Source organism: Dipodomys ordii, unplaced genomic scaffold, assembly GCF_000151885.1.
Source record: "Dipodomys ordii isolate 6190 unplaced genomic scaffold, Dord_2.0 Scaffold35, whole genome shotgun sequence".
Lineage (NCBI taxonomy): Eukaryota > Metazoa > Chordata > Mammalia > Rodentia > Heteromyidae > Dipodomys > Dipodomys ordii.
The window spans coordinates 5627487-5643748 of record NW_012267251.1 but is presented as its reverse complement, the minus strand read 5'-3'; the positions used below and the strand labels follow the sequence as shown (position 1 = coordinate 5643748).

Sequence of the window (16262 nt, the reverse complement as noted above, 5' to 3'; positions counted from 1 at the left end):
TCTCTAGCTTCTGCCTGCTGGGGATACTATGAAAGTAAAAAGCCACACCCTGTGTGCTTCTCCCTTCATGAGTACAAGCAGCCATGGAGAAAGCGTCTCAATACACACGTCCACAAACACAGCTTAGGTGTTAGCTAGAGGCTTTCCTCAATACACACGTCCACAAACACAGCTTAGGTGTTAGCTAGAGGCTTTCCTTGCACACCCTCCTCCCCAAGTTAGGTATAGATGTCTTTAGAACATATTACGTGGTAAGACTTCACAGCAGAGTAATTTCCCTAATTGCCTCTTACTAAAATTACCATTCACCCTTCCTACATCCCAGGCTGAAATGAAGTAGTCACGCAAGCTGCTTGAGTGCTAGGAAAATGAGAGGCCCTTCTGGATTATACTTTTCCATGTAATTTTTAAACTATCAAAACGCCCTACACTGAAATCATTAAGCCATTCTTCCATTCTAACTTTTGAACACTTGCACACAACGAGGCTACAAGACATAAACGGACATAAACGACTCTGCAGCTGTCAAGTCTACTGCAAGGATGTGCGAGGCAGAATGCTGGCCCTGGGATCTTTGCTTCCTGCTGTTATGCTTGCTTAGATTATGGTACACAGCAAGGGATTTGCGGATATAAATCTTCAAACCTTAAAATAGAAATTATCCTAGCTGGTCAGCGAGAGAAGCAACAGAGGGCAGGAATGATTTGAAGTTTAAAAATCACTGGTTTTGACTGTTTCAAAGTTTGAGAATGCTAGCTTTGAAAATGAAGGAAGAGAGCCCCCAAAGCCTAGGAAATGGGGCAGCCTTTAGGCTTTAGTGAGGAAACAGGAACCTGCCTTATGCCACCAGAAACCATAATTCTGCCAATAACCTAAACGTAAACAAATAGTTCTCCCCTACTGAATGCTAGAGTGCTGAAGACTCCCCAGGCCCTGAGGTTAGCCTAGCGAGGGCAATATTAAGACCTCTGGTCTACAGAATTGCAAAACAATCCATTTCTGTCATTTATCACACCAAACAGGTAGTAATGTGCTTGAGTAGTAATAGGAAATAAACCCTCTCGTGTTGACTCCTGCATGGCATGGGGCAGTGAAGCGCAGATCAATGTATAAGAACCATGCCAGGACTCAGGGCGACAGGGAAGGCTGAGGGTTCAAAACACATTTGACTTCTAAGAGCTCACTGGATCTCTGAGACAGGGCCTGGCTCTCAGTTTTCTTTTCTTCAGAAGAGAATAGGTGAGTGAGCAAAACCAATCACTCACCATAGGAATAATAATATGACAAATGAACTCTTTGTGATTGACTGATACAATTCTTAAGTAATCACACTACCAAGTCTACTGAATTAGGGATACAAAATAGAAAGCAGTGAAGACAATAGGTGGCATTTAGTCTAAAGTTAGTGTTTGAAACTAGGAGAGTAAAAATGTTTAGTTAAAATATTTTAAGTTGACAGACATACAGATTTTATCATGTGGTACTGCTGTGAATATACTAATCCAGAAAAAAGAAATCTCATTAATCATTCTGGATTTAAAGGTAATCTCTGCACCCAGAATTTCCCAATTCCCAAACTCTCTAAGACTTCACCTGGCTTCCACTTCCTAAGACCTACCCTTCATCCCGTAAAGACAGTTTAGATTATTCTTGGTTGTACTAGTTACAAATATTCCACAAAAGGAGGGGAAAGGACACAAAGAATACTAAATCAATCAACCAATCAATCTGAAATGAGGTAGTTTTCCTTTCTTTCTGGGCATGAACAGTACTCTTTCATTTCTCCCTGAACAGATGAGAGAATGACATCTCCCCACCCCCAGAGAGACAGGCACTGCTAGATGTAGAGGAAGAAGCAGGACTAGAAGTCGATGTTACATTCAAGCAGTTTAGTTAAGAGCCAGTAAGCGATTCTGTGCAACCTTCCCCTCATGGAAGCACAAAAAGGTGATGCCTGAAATGCCAGCTCACCCTCGGGAGGGAGGACTGCTCTCCTGAAAATCAACACAGGCCCACAAATGACTCTGGGTGACAAGAGATACTTTCCTGACGAGCAATGGGCTTTTGTTTTTGGTTTGTTGGTATTTTGTTCTGCAATATAATTTCACTCATACTTAACATTTAAATTTATCCTTTATAACAAATATATAAATAAATTTATCCTTTATGGTATCCTGTCTTTAAGCTCCATTGATTCAAATAAATATTTATTAATTGAGCTGTGTATGCCCCTTTTGGCATCTGAATTATACCAGGGAACTAACATCACAAAGATTTTTGTCATGAAGGTTGTCTTAGTCGGAACATGCAGACAACAAGTATGCAGTAAAAGCTACACAGATTGTTAGAAGTTTGTGAGGCCTAAGTAGGGGAGAGGGAGATGACAAGAGGAGAGGGATCAGGAACTCTGGAGATGGACTGGGAGTGGAGGGTCATGCAAAGTACTGAACAGAATGATCCTCATTTCCCAGTCTCCAGTATCTACCTGTAAGACAACACTGACAGCAGGAAACTGCATAGAAACTGTAAAGTACTATACACATACTCACCATCACTACTGATATTGTTGATACTTAGTTGCAATAGTAGATTCACGTGTCATTATGATTGGAAATAGAGTCTGATATGATTTGACTAGAAATCATGATGCACATTTGGGTTATATAAAACTGTCATTTTATGCTGAAATAGTCAAAGTAGGAAAATATTTGATCTCTTAGCAAGCTGCATCTGAGTTGGAATATTTACATATATTCAAAGGGACTTGAAAGTGGGTACGAAACAGAAATGCACCAAAAGTATATTCTGCTGTTTATGACAATACAAATGCTGTGTTCCAATTCCATAGGATTAGTTTCTAGTTAGAAGAGTTACTTCTTCAGTCAAAGGTGCTGGTGGACGGAATGGCATGATAGCAGATTTCTGTACCCTACACGTCTTGCTGCTATTTTTCATCTTGTTTTATTTTTCAAATCTTGAAGCAGCAAGAGCTTTCAAATACAGAAAGAAAATATATACTTTCCTATGTTAGCTGCTAAGCAATATGAGAAGAGAAGAATAAGATTATTCCAGATGGAATAACTAATCAGAAAAGTTAAAGGAAGTAGTTAAGAGAACTAATCATTCTCTAGCATGCTAACAAATCAACATAGCTTTGTGCTGCTTCACATTTAACCAGTTCCTCCCACACAAGGTCAGCTCCCTGAAGAAAGAATGCTGTCTTGCTCAGGCTACCTTCCTCATCTACCTAGAGCAACAGCTGGGTAACACAGGCAGTGAAACTGACCTCTGAGTTAAACAAATGAGAAAAATGCCACAAGGTACTGATCAAGTGGAAAACTAAAACGTGTGAGATAGCGAACTCATACTAGAGAGCCACAATCCTTCTCTCTCTCCTCCTGCTCTACAGCCCATTTACCTCTCTAAACTTCACCACCTCAGCTCTAGTCACTTGCAGAGTCACATCTGTACAGATCTTAGGAGTTGAATGATCTGCAGACTGCAAAGAACTACAACAGACATCATCAACCACCTGCAGAACCCAGGGAGCACTACGTGACTGAGGTATGTTTGACCAACAAACAATCTACACTTGAACTAAAGAATGCTTAGAAATAGGATGGGAAGTAAGAAATAAACAGCATAAAAGCACCATAGGCCTAGATCAATGCTTTCCAAATTGCAGGTCATGCATTCATTATTGAATTGTGACATCAACTTACTGTTTTTAGGGAAATGAAATAAAGCAGAGTGGACCTCAGAATGAAAACAGTTGTGTGAGATTTCTGCTTCTGTTATACAAGCCAATGTTCTTGTGGGGCCACCACACTGTTGGGGCTTATCTTGAAGAAATGTAAAAGTCACTGAGCCAGGCTCAGAAATCTCATTTCAAGGGAAAGCATCGTAATTCTGAAGAAGATGATTCAGGTAGCAAGTCTGACAACGAATATGAAAGAAAATAAGGCAAAATTCATATGGAATACATAAAATACCTACAGGAATCTCCTTAGTCACGCCTCCTATCCAAGGGAAGATGAGAGCACAGAAAACAAAGAACAAGAATCACAGATCACAGCCCGGACAAACCTTCTATTCTGCGGAATGCCAGAACACCGAAAGAAACAGACAACAAGTGGACACAAAAGAACCTGAAAGCGGTGGTCAATTCGGGGCCTTTTTAACCTCCAAGGCTGATGAAAGTTCCTGGCTGCCTTCAATTTACATCCCGTTAACTCCCTTCATTAAAACCTTGTCAAAGCTTGCCAACGACCCTAGGAACACAATGTGAATTCCTCTTAAACCTAGCCCTGCCTCTCTCTCCTTTTAGCTGTTCCAGAAAACCTTCCGCAAGCAGGCAAAGCTATCCATCAGTCATCCTGAGACACCTCTCACATTCCAGGCCATTTTACAGCCACATCTTTTGACCCTTTAGATCTCGGTTCAAACACCACTTCCTCAGAGGCCTGCCCCAGCTCACCCCTGCTGAAGTAGTTCCCCTACTAGTCATTCTCTAGCATGCTAACAAATCATCTTATTTCTCTATTTGCTTCACAATTATCTATTTTTTCCCACACAAGGTCAGCTCCCTGAAGAAAGAGACCTCTCTTGCTCAAGCTCTCTCCCCTGTCTCCCTAGAACAGCATCTGGTTAACACAGGTGGTGAAGCTGACCTTTGAGCGAATCAATTCAGGTGTTTTAGCAGGATGAGTAAGTGGCAGAGGGACAGCCCTCCTCATCTCCTCTTCCTGTAGCTGCCGCACCACGACAACACTAACTTAACATTAATACAGTGCATTAGATTACATTTTCACACTCATAAGTTAGGGACTTGTTAAAGATCAATTAAGGATTAAGAGATAAACATAGGATGGTTATTTACCATATTTCTATTTTCACAAATCTAGCAGCTGAGTTTGAGAAAGTTAATAAATGACTTATCAAGGTCTTAGAGAGCAATATGCACACAAATTCAGGTGTGCTGCCTCCTGTTCAGAACACCACGCTATTCTCAGGATGAGACAAAGCAAAAGGAAAAACATAATGAGATGGGGAGGAATGGCCAGTACAAGTGCAGTGTGAATATAACATTAGAGGACCAAACTTCAGAGGCCTGGAGGCTAGGCCAACAAATTGTCACAAAGTTCTTCAGGAAACAAGGAACTACCAATGACTTAGAGAAAGGTTACATAATCAAGAAGGATGTAATAGAAATATGCAGAATGGATTAAAGAATACTAGAACAAAAAGAGGGTTCTTTCTTTGCCCATGCTATTATGTAATTATGAATTAAGGCAGTGAAATGCAAAGTAGACATACTGTAAGCTATCATGTGGTGTTAACAAGGAGCCAATACAAATAATAAATAAATAGATGGGTTCTTTTCCCACTGTGAGGATCTGCCAGTTTGACTATTCAGCCCTCATCAGATTAACAATGGTAGCTTTTAACCCGTGCATTGAAGAATTATTACTATGCTATGTTGTCATACTTTTCAGAACTAGTTTTAAAAACTGGAAAATGATCAGCTGTACTACTTTATCTGTTGCAAAAGTTATGGCAGAACTACAGATTTCACTATGTGTTGATTTGTCTATCATGAATTCAAATGATATAAAAATGCAAAATCAAGACAATAGAAAAATTCCAAAGACTTGCCAATTTCTTGAAGATTGTTAATAATATTCTAGAAGTACATATTCCAGTTAATGAATTATAAGAACTTAGTACTACTATTTAATTTGATTTCTGTACTTTCTCTCTATAGTTCATATATAATATATATAGTGCATATATATATATATATGAGAAACCAATGTAAAAATATATCTTTGCATTGTAAATTAAATTCCTGAAAACATCTCTATGTCAGACCTTATTTTAAGAAAAACTTAACGTTTCTTTATAAACTAATATATATCTCATTTATTTAGAATTTCACAAAATTAGGTTCTCTGGTCTACAGTAACCATAATCATGTTGATTTAATAGCAAACATTACAAACCCTCACTATAGTCTAGTACTGGTGGGTGTTCAGAAGACATTCTCTCGTCATCACGCTGTTCTACCTCTACAAGTGGACAGAAAGAAGGCTCCACGGCAACAGTAAAAACCAGACTGGCCACCATTTTCTGTTTAAACTAGTGCCTGCCGGAGTGCCCAAGCACCATCTTATCTGTGGGGCTCCACTCAGGACATCATCGTTCGTTTTAATGGCTTTATTAAGACTATATGGGATTGTATGTATCTTTGTAACTATGACCAACATATTTTTTTTTTTAGGTCCTAAATGAAGTACGCCACGGTTCTCACCTAAAGAATGCGCAGCTGTGGTTTTGGAGCTGAAAAACCGACCGAGCCCGAGATCTCCCAGCTTCACCACCCCAGTGGCTGTGATGAACACGTTAGCTGGTTTTATGTCTGTGAATAAACAAAGACACAGGTGAAAGATCATGCAACCGCAGGAACGATAAACTTCATTTCATAGTAGGATTGTACAAGCAGCATTAACATTAAAGTCTGAATTTTAAACCAATTACTTCAGTTTGAATAATTACATCAATTCTCAATCCTCTCATAGAGATTCATCTAAAGAGACATGACAAAGGGTGTTCTTAATCCCACTTAAAAAGTATTGTGTTTTCAGGGGCTGGGAAGATGGCTCAGTGGTAGAGCGCTTGCCTTGCATGCCTGAGGCCCTGGGTTCAATTCCTCAGCACCACATAAGCAAAAAGAAAAAAGCCGGCTCAAGTGGTAGAGCGCTAGCCTTGAGCTGAAGAGCTGAGGGACAGCGCCCAGGCCCAGAGTTCAGGCCCCACGACCGGACCCAAAAAAAAAAAAAATATTGTGTTTTCAAAGCCGTACACCTGGTGGCTCATGCCTGTAACCCTAGCTACTCAGGAGGCTGAGATCTGAGGATAGTGGTTCAAAGCCAGCCCGAAGAGGAAAGTCTGTGAGACTCTTATCTCCAACAGACACTCACAAAACCAGAAGTGGCGCAGTGGCTCAAGTGGGAGAGCGCTAGTCTTGAGCTGAAGGGCTGAGGAACAGCACCCAAGCCCAGAGTTCAAGCCCCACAACCAACAAAAATAAATATGTGTTTTCAAATAGCTTCTTAGGAAATTCAATGCACAAAGTGTATGTGCTACTTTTAAGCAATTTTGAACTTTATGACTTAACACGATTGTACATATTTTTAATTTAGATTGCTTTAAGAAATTTGCTTAAAAGTCTTAACAGGCCCCCCCCAGCCGGCAGTGGACCCGTCGTATAATGATCTACCAACCACCTGGCAGGGACTCAGAATATGATTAAGACCTAATGCTGGAGATTCGATTCTAAGTGGTCAAAGTGTGCGGTATTCATCCCAAGGAGGAAAAAAAAAGAGAAAAATATCACCAAACCCCACCTTTTTCCTGGTTGCAGATTCAATGCTTTTGCACAACTTTCTTTTCTTTACAACAGAAGCTTGAAGTCAAGAACAAGGCTGTGTCCGTTCTGACTTAAGGAAGTGTAGTCGTGGAGATGGGAGGGCAGGGATGGTAGGAGAAAAACAAAGGAGGAGGCAACAATGCTTGGTAAGAAATGTACTCATTACCTTGCTCATGTAATCGTGACCCTTCTGTACAGTATTTTCACAATAAAAAACTTATTAAAAAAAAACAGTGAGCTGTACTTACAGGTTTATGGTTCTAATGAAATTCTAATGTGGAGATATCCCGCCATGGTAAAAGACATTATTGACAAGTTTCTTAAGGACTGGTGTGATGGAAAGCGATACTAACTCAAAGTCCTTGCTGACACTCCTTACCTCTGTGCATGACTCTCCGAGAATGCATGTGTTCCAGTGCACTGCACAGCTGCACAAAGTATTTCCAGACAGTTCTCTCAGGAATCAGCCTCTTCTGTTTCTTAAAGTGCTTTTGAAAAAAGCAAAATAAACATTATGAGAATTAAAATTTAAGACTGGATTCTGTCAGGCAAATGTCCCAAAGTCAGAGAACCATGCCTACTTTTAACAACTTATGATCAACAGTCTATCATTTTCTACACTGACATGATTCCTGTGATTTCACAAGTTTCACCCTCAGTTTGGTGAAAGATACATAACACTACCTCTCTGTAGTGTCCATCTAAATAAAACCACTTTCCAAGAAGAAATTATTAGATTTCACTTTAACAAAAGCCAGCGATCAGCAGCCAGTGGTTTACACCTGTAATCCTAGCTACTCAGGAGATTGAGATTTGAGGTCTGGTTCCAAACCAGCCCAGGCAGAAAAATCCATGAAAGTACCTCCAACTAGCCACCAAAAAGCCAGAAACAGAGCTGTGGCTCAAATGGTAGAGCACCAGCCTTGAGAAGAAAAAAAAAAGCTCAGTAGGTATCCAGACTCAGCATGAAAGGAAGGAAGAGAAGGGGAGGGAGGGGGAAGAGAGAGAGAGAGAAGGAGAGAGAGAGAGAGAGAGAGAGAGAGAGAGAGAGAGAGAGAAGGGGGGAGGGAATGAGGGAGGGAGGGAGGGAATGGAAAAGAAAGCCAAAAAGAAAAAATCTAGAAATTCTACATTCATTACATTACATTAATTACATTCATTAAAAGACATGCTCTCCTGGCAGACTATAGTAAAGAATTCCTTTTAAATCAGCTCCTGCTGATATGAAATATAATAATTTACTAAAAATATAAAGGCATTTTTATGAAAAGGCTTCATGATATTCCTGAAAACTTGTACACTGAAAGGCAATATTGCACTTTGCCTGGAATGAAGGACTAACTTCACAGAAGCAGAATCCTGGAGGAGTGCTGGGGTGAAAAGCAGAGGGCTTTAGCAGGCTACTCCTTAGGAGACTAAAGGCCATGATCCTTAGGAGGGAAATTACTGAAACAGCTGCAGAACCAGACTCATATTTACACCCATCTTTCAATATTAAACCTGCTAGATTACACTAACAATGTACAAGAACAAAGTTCATAGGCCATATTCTTTATGTAAAAATCATTTTTCAAAAGCAAAAACGCCAGCTGGGCACTGGTGGTTCATGTCTGTAATCCTAGCTACTTGGGAAGCTGAGATCTGAGGATCACAGTTTAAAGCCAGCCCAGACGCAAAAGTCTGAGACTCTTATCTCCAATAAACTATTCAGAAAAGACCAAGAAGTGGCATTGTGGCTCAAGTGGTTCAGGGCTAACCTTGAGCAAAAGAAGCTCAGGGACAGCACTCAGGCCTTGAAGTCAAGCCTCAGGACTGGCAAAAAAAAAAAAAAAGCAAAAACGCAATTAATAACATATCTAGCAACATTTATAAATAATCAAATAAATACTGCATTAAAAGATTTCCACAATATTATACAAGATGTCAGACTTTAAACATGCTCTTTAATACCTTTTATCATGGAAACATGGCATATTGAGAAGTCAAAATGGTATGATTTTACACAACTGAATATGGAGAAACTATATTTGAGAAAATTCAAAGGTACCATTCACTCAGGTTTCACATCTGTGACCAGAGGAGGGTGGGCAGAAAGGAAACAGTTCTAGGAAATCTACTTCACACTTAGCAAAAAGACCATTAGCCACTGCCTCACACACAGGCAATGTAGCAAAAATACATCTTTATAAGGCATGCCAATAATCTTTGGCGAATCTATATTTAGTACATTTATAGAAATGAATTTGTTTTCCATTTCAATAGCTACCATACCAGTAACACTGTATCCTATAGACAAAGTAAGAACTGACCAGTCAGATGGTAATTTAAAAAGCCAATCAAGACCTTGGTAAATCTGACAGCCTCTCACATCCTGTTTGGATAGGAAGTGTTTGTGACTGCACTGTGCCAACATCAACTGCCATCCTAAGATACGATGCTGCAAACTCGGTTCTTTACACATCATTTTCTCTGAGACTTGGAAGGAGGCCAAGTACAGCCTGTATATGTGCCCCCCCCCGCTCATTAGCATATCAGAGGACTGTTTGATGTCACCAGGAAGATGGGACCCGGTTTCTTTGCATTCAAAAATAAATACACCGTATCTTGTAAGTATCAGGCCATGAAAGAGAAATTTTATGCTTTAATATAAATTCTAATCTCATCATAATTAAATTCACTTGGAAACTTACACTTTTTAAGTCACAATTTGAAACTAAATAGGAAAGAAAAGGTATAATGAAAAATTGTCCTCAAAATGTACATTAGAGATGTTATTAGACCAAGATGCTTTGTGTTCATATTCTTTTTTTTTTGAGATTAGCTATTAAAGTTAAAAATGACAATAATAAATAGACATCAATCTAATGCTACCTAGACAGGATGTTTTCGGAAGACTAAAGTGAGCGAAGTATGGGGACACTGGAGGATAATTTAAATTTGAATTTGTCATAAAATAAAGGCAGCCTGATTATGCCATTTCTAAGCATTTGTGGTTTACCGGCATTCTTGAAGGACGGGTTTTGTTGGTTTGTGTTTTGGGGACAAGAAGCACTTAGAGTAAGAAAGCCTGACTGTTGGATCTGATGGTGGCACTGTTGACTGTCTCTTAAAAGAGCAAGGACTATAAAACATGGTGAAAATGTCAATTATTCTTAATTTTTGTACTATCACTACAAAGCACCTTAATGTATTACAAAAAAAATTTCCTCTTAAAACTTATTCTAATAAAACATCTTTTAAAATTTGCAAACAGATTTGCTGTTCAAAAATCCTATTTTCTCCTGAAAAAGGCAGTCCTATATAATTATAAGCATTACTAATATAATAGTCAAGATTGTTAAAGTTGGTATAATATTTATATGGAAAAAAAGATTATAATAGGAAACTTTCAGCTTGCGGATGCTACAAGCAATCTGTGAACCAACTGAAATTAACACTTGGATATAAGGGAAACAGTGACATAATTTTGTTTTTGTTTTTACATATGATAGTCTTCAAATACTGTTTATTTTTTAATATTTTTCTCCCTCTGATCATATAAAATAATACTCATGAAAATGAATTCTAGGAAACATAAACAAGACTTTTTTTTCTTCAGTTGTTTTTGTTATTTTTTCTTTTTTCTTGTTTGCTAGTTTATGTCTTTTGGACATATGGGGGGGTGCAGAAATGGAAGGGCAAAGACTGAACAAATCCAACTGTGGTGCTCGCTATGTTAAAAATGAACTACACAACTTGTAAGTGGGGATGGGAGGGAAAAACTGCAAGAGAGCGAGGGAAGGGGTGACATCATCCAAAAAGAACCAAACTCTTTAACTGACTTATGTAACTGTAACTCCTCTACACATGTAGAATGATAATTGTATTATTAAAAATTTTATGTTATGTATGATTATAATGTAATTATAATAAAAAATTAATATTTTTCATCACACTACCTATATGAAAACTGTATGTCATTCGAAGAGAAAACCCACATATAACAAAAACCTAATCAATTTATAAACTTACATACCAACACTGGATTTATATTGTTTGCTCAGTTATGTGTAAAAAAAAAAAAAGGCTACATACATTTCACTTGGGGAAGTTCAGTTTACCTGGTAAAACATTTGCACACCACCCAAGAGATCTGTGTTTATATAAGGAGACCAGTAGATGCACACTGCTTCTATAAAGATGGTAAAGTAAATGGACCTTAACTGTCAATACCATGTCAGTGATGAAATGTCCTCCTACACAATTATACAAGGGACTATCTGCCTGAGTTCTGTTCTTTGGACAGATGACCTGGCTCTGCAGTCAACATACTGCAATTGGGCAGAGAATGTGAGGCTTCTTTCCCTCTTTTTTATCCTCTTTTTATTATTATCTTTAAGTAGTTGTAAAAAGGAGATGGCATTTAACAAAGTACTTTATGAAGACAATATATCTTGATCAATGCCACCCCTTTCAACATTCTCAACCATCCCTCTCCTATCTACCTCTTCCTAATTTTGCTGGACATACATTTGATTCTTGTTTGCAATTTCCCCTGCTTCTCCTGTTCTTTCCTTAACTCCTTTCCCTTTGACTCCACCCAGCCCTTTCAAGTACTTGCTTCCTGGCGTTTACTTTGTAGCAATTTGACTTTCTAAGAAATAACACTATTTAAGATCTCCCTTGAATCTACCATGTTTCAGTTAATGTGTGTGTACACACCTGCATACCACCCAGTGTATTGAGTTTGTGATCATGATCCAGCTTCCACACGTAAGGGCAAACACAGATCCTTCATCTCTCTGGGTATGGCTGACTTCACTCAACAAAGTTTTTTCCAGGTCTTTCCATTTCTTTACAAATGGTACAATATCATCCTTTCTAAAGGATTAAGTAAAATTCTATTGTGTTCACACACACACACACACCACATTTTCTTGATCCATTCATCCACTGAGGAGCATCTAGGCTGATTCCATACCTTGGCTGTGGTGAATATGGCTGCAGTGAACATGGTTGTGCTGGTGGCTTTACTATATCCTGGTTTGTAAGTTTTGCAATCCTAACTGTCTTCCTTAAGAAATCTCTGGAGGAGCTTCAATACTATTACTCTGTATAAGTTCATCAAAGACCTTGATTTATAACAATATTCATATCCATGGCACAATTAAAGACTTAACCCTAAGGTATGGCAGTCTGTGTGCGTGTGCGTGTGCGTGTGCGTGGGGGAGGGGGGGCTTGACTCAGGGTCTGAGTGCTGTCCCTGAGCTCTTCAGCTCAAGGCGAGCATTCTACCACTTGAGCCATGGTGCCACTTGGTATGGCAGTCTTTAAAAAAAGACAGTTTAAGGCAAAATATGGGTGCCATAAACTGTGCACACCACTGAAGCCATGCTGGTCCTGCTCTTGTCTGCAAACCTTCCCACTGTTACCTCAAAGGTCTCATAATACCTTATAACAAAGGGACCACAGCTGTGGAACTGGTCCTTAGAATCAATACTAAATTTCCTTAACAATGTACTGCTGCAGGGTTTTTTTTTGTTTGTTTGTGATTTTTTAAAGAAAGGAAAAAAAACCAATATGACTCTATAGTGTCCAATTCGTCTTTGAAGAGGACTGGGAGAAAGGCAATTCCCTGATATGAAGTAATAAAGTTATCAGAGAACTAGAATTACAGGCACCAGCTGTTTTCCATTGCTTCCAAGTATGTATCAAGTGAGTTATGTTAAGGTAAGGAAGCATGTCCTGCCTGGAAGTGTTGCTGCACACACACCATAACCTCCTTTGAAAACAGAGCTGGCACCAAAGCTAGACACCAACTGAACGAGCACCAACCACACCAGCTCTCTGTTTCTTCATTGTACTACTTAGTGTGGAGATCACCTATGAAGTTCCCGCACCACTACATATAAAACTTCAGTCACAAATAAAACTAAAGTCAAAATGTCCACTTAGCATTAGTGCACCCTTAAAAATGATGGTATGACCATCCTTCATATGCTCAGCTGTTAAAACATCCAAAGTCCGGAGATTCACATTGTCATGTGTAATACCCTAAAGATTCTTTCTTTTTTTTAGGGGGGGGGATCTGGTCGTGGTGCCTGAACTCTGGGCCTGGGCGCTGTCCCTCAGCTCTTCAGCTCAAGGCTAGCGCTCTACCACTTGAGCCACAGCGCCACTTCCGGCTTTTTTTCTTTTTGCTTATGTGGTGCTGAGGAATTAAACCCAGGGCCTCACGCATTCAAGGCAAGCACTCTACCACTGAGCCACCTTCCCAGCCCCACCCTAAAGATTCTTTAGGTAAGATGCCAGGTAGCTAGAGCTCTTTTTTTTTTTTTTGTCTTTCCTTTTTTTGGTACTGGGGATGGAACCCAGGACGTTGCACTTGCTAGGCAAGCGCTTTGCCACTGAGCTACATCCCAGCCTGATTTTGTTTTTGACTTGTTGTTAGGTCAAGTATTTCTCACCAGTAGTTTTAAAACCTCATTTTGCAGTCCCTTTCACAGAATTAATTCGAAGACACTGGAGATGGGCACAGTAACTGAGTTAAGTCTTAAAGTGTGCCTGGACTGAGGACACTGGGGTTTAAGGTTGTGCACTTCCTGGGCAGGAGCTCAACCTCTTGAGCCACATTCCTAGCTCTTTTTGCTTTCATTACTTTACAAATAGGGTCTCACTTTCTGCTCCTGCCAGCCTAAACTGAAATCCTCCTGTTTATGCTTGTGCATATCTAGGGTGAAAAAGCTCATGCCCTTGACCCTGCTTTTTATTCATTTCTCTGATTCCCCTTACTTTTTGCCAGGGGCTAAGCTCACATGGCTGTCCTCCTGATCTCAGCCTCCTGAGAAGCTAGGATTACAGGGAAGAGTCACCATGTCCAATTATGTTTTTATTATATAACCATCTCTGTATGGAAAGCCTTTTCTTAAGGTATTTTGAGATTATTGACAAGACTTCCCTGCACTCATTCACACAATTCCATGGAAATTACATCTGTAAAGTATATCTTAATTAAAATTTTGGTATATAACATGATTTGCAGTATGTGAATGTATTTACTGTCTGAATAAGTCTGAATAAAACTCAGATACCTCAAGCAATTCTGAAGGATCACTTTGTAATCCAAGCTACCTGGGAGTCAGAGATCAGGAAAGTTGCAGTTCAAGAACAGCTTAGGTAAAATTTAGCAAGAGACCCTTATCTTACTCACTAAGCCAGATATGGTAGAACTGCAGTCCAAGGCTAATACCAGGCAAAAACACAAAACCTTATCTGAAAAATGATTAAATCAAAAAAAGGGGTAGGCTCATCTACTTTTTAAATAGATAAAGGCATTTCAATGACTATAAGGAATGATCCCTGCATGGCTGCAGTCTGAATAATTCTTAGGAAAAGCTTTCCATTACTAATGTGCACATGGTGGGGAAATGCCTTATAATACTTCAAATGTTCTCTCTCCTGCATCACAGTACTAAAGATAAAGTAAGATTTTCAAAAAGTAGAAAGTTAATCTTCAGGACAACATAGAGGATCACAAAGAGAATGAAAGTATTTGCCTCTTTAGGAGGTTTTGTTCTTGTCAGATCAGACAACAGAAAGATAGAGGGATGTTTTAATTTCCTTAATGAGCAAAGAGGACCGCAGAACAATAATGATGCATGAAAATCTTTGAACAGAAAGCTAAATGAACAGAAATGAGATGCTGAGGACGATGGAGTCAGTATCTGCTCTCTTTACTAGCTGTCCTCAGCTCCTAGAGTTACTGCTGCGCTTCACACCGTTTGTAATGGAAACTTCAGATCTGCATCGTCTTCACATGTAAGGAATGAGGAGCTCCTGGAAAAGTATCTTCTATGTTTTCTGAAGTAAACACAGCTCAAATTTACAACATTTGAGTTCCACTGACCGCACTACAGCATGGTCAGGTGTGAACCTACTGCAACCATAAATGCTATCTCTTTCACTATCCAACTGCTTCAGTACAGAATCCCCGTGTAGCGCTGCGCTGTGAAAATATTTTTTGTAGGTTGCACACCTATATGTACACACAAGCAATAAGCAAATGTATGTGAATGCACACAGTTCTATGTGTAAAGGTAGCTAGATATCTGTATGTATGTGTATTTAGAATACTCACCGGTGCATATTGTCAGATAGTATCAACAATGGGTAGCACTCACATTCAGAACACCTCTGAAGTGAAATCTAAGGTGGATGAACAGCGGACCCAAGGGCTCAGTGCAGACAGTGTCACCTGCCAACACCTGGAACTCTCACGGTAGTCTGGCTTGGGTTAACCAGAGGCTGGGCAGAAGCAGGTGCCTCGGTGAGCAGTAATCAGTTATCAAAGGCAGATGGTGCTACTAGGTAGCATGCGTTCACTGCTTTCCCGTTCCAAAGGCTGAGACGGTAAAAGACACTGCAGGGTTTCATTTCTAACATGACCCCTCATTTGGAAAAGTAAAATAAAAATGTGTCTTCTAGTTAATTTACCCAAGTCTGTACTAAGATGCACCTCACTCTCCAAACTTCCCAAATCCTGCTGTGCAATTCTCTCCCCTTGAATAGGAGCTACACTATCCCCACACTACATATACCGTGGGGCAGAAACAGTTTTGCTAGTGTATCTACATTTCCTTATCAGCTGACTTTGCAAAACGCAAAGGGGACATTCCCTTGTGTAGGCCCTGCCTGATCAGGTGAGCCCTTCCAAGAGATCAGAGAGATCTGGACCAGACAGGCTCTCCTGCTGGCCTTATGGCTCCCAGTGCCAGAGCCAGATGACCTGGAGGTGACAAGCAGGAGGCTTGGAAGGATTTGTTTGCCCAGCAGCAACAGTATGGCGAACAGCCTA

The 16262-nt window shown here is 39.7% G+C and overlaps 1 protein-coding gene across 4 annotated transcripts in view; it reads right to left on the bottom strand.

The window, feature by feature from the left end:
* Nek7 (NIMA-related kinase 7) overlaps nucleotides 1–16262 on the bottom strand; it is a 129849-nt gene that overhangs the window by 25361 nt on the left and 88226 nt on the right. For all 4 annotated transcript variants that reach the window (XM_013017448.1, XM_013017447.1, XM_013017446.1 and 1 more), the window contains exons 6-7: nucleotides 7809–7917; nucleotides 6311–6418 (exon numbers count right to left, since the gene is read on the bottom strand). In XM_013017448.1, the coding sequence (XP_012872902.1) occupies nucleotides 6311–6418; nucleotides 7809–7917 (217 nt within the window). The remainder of the gene's footprint in view (nucleotides 1–6310; nucleotides 6419–7808; nucleotides 7918–16262) is intronic.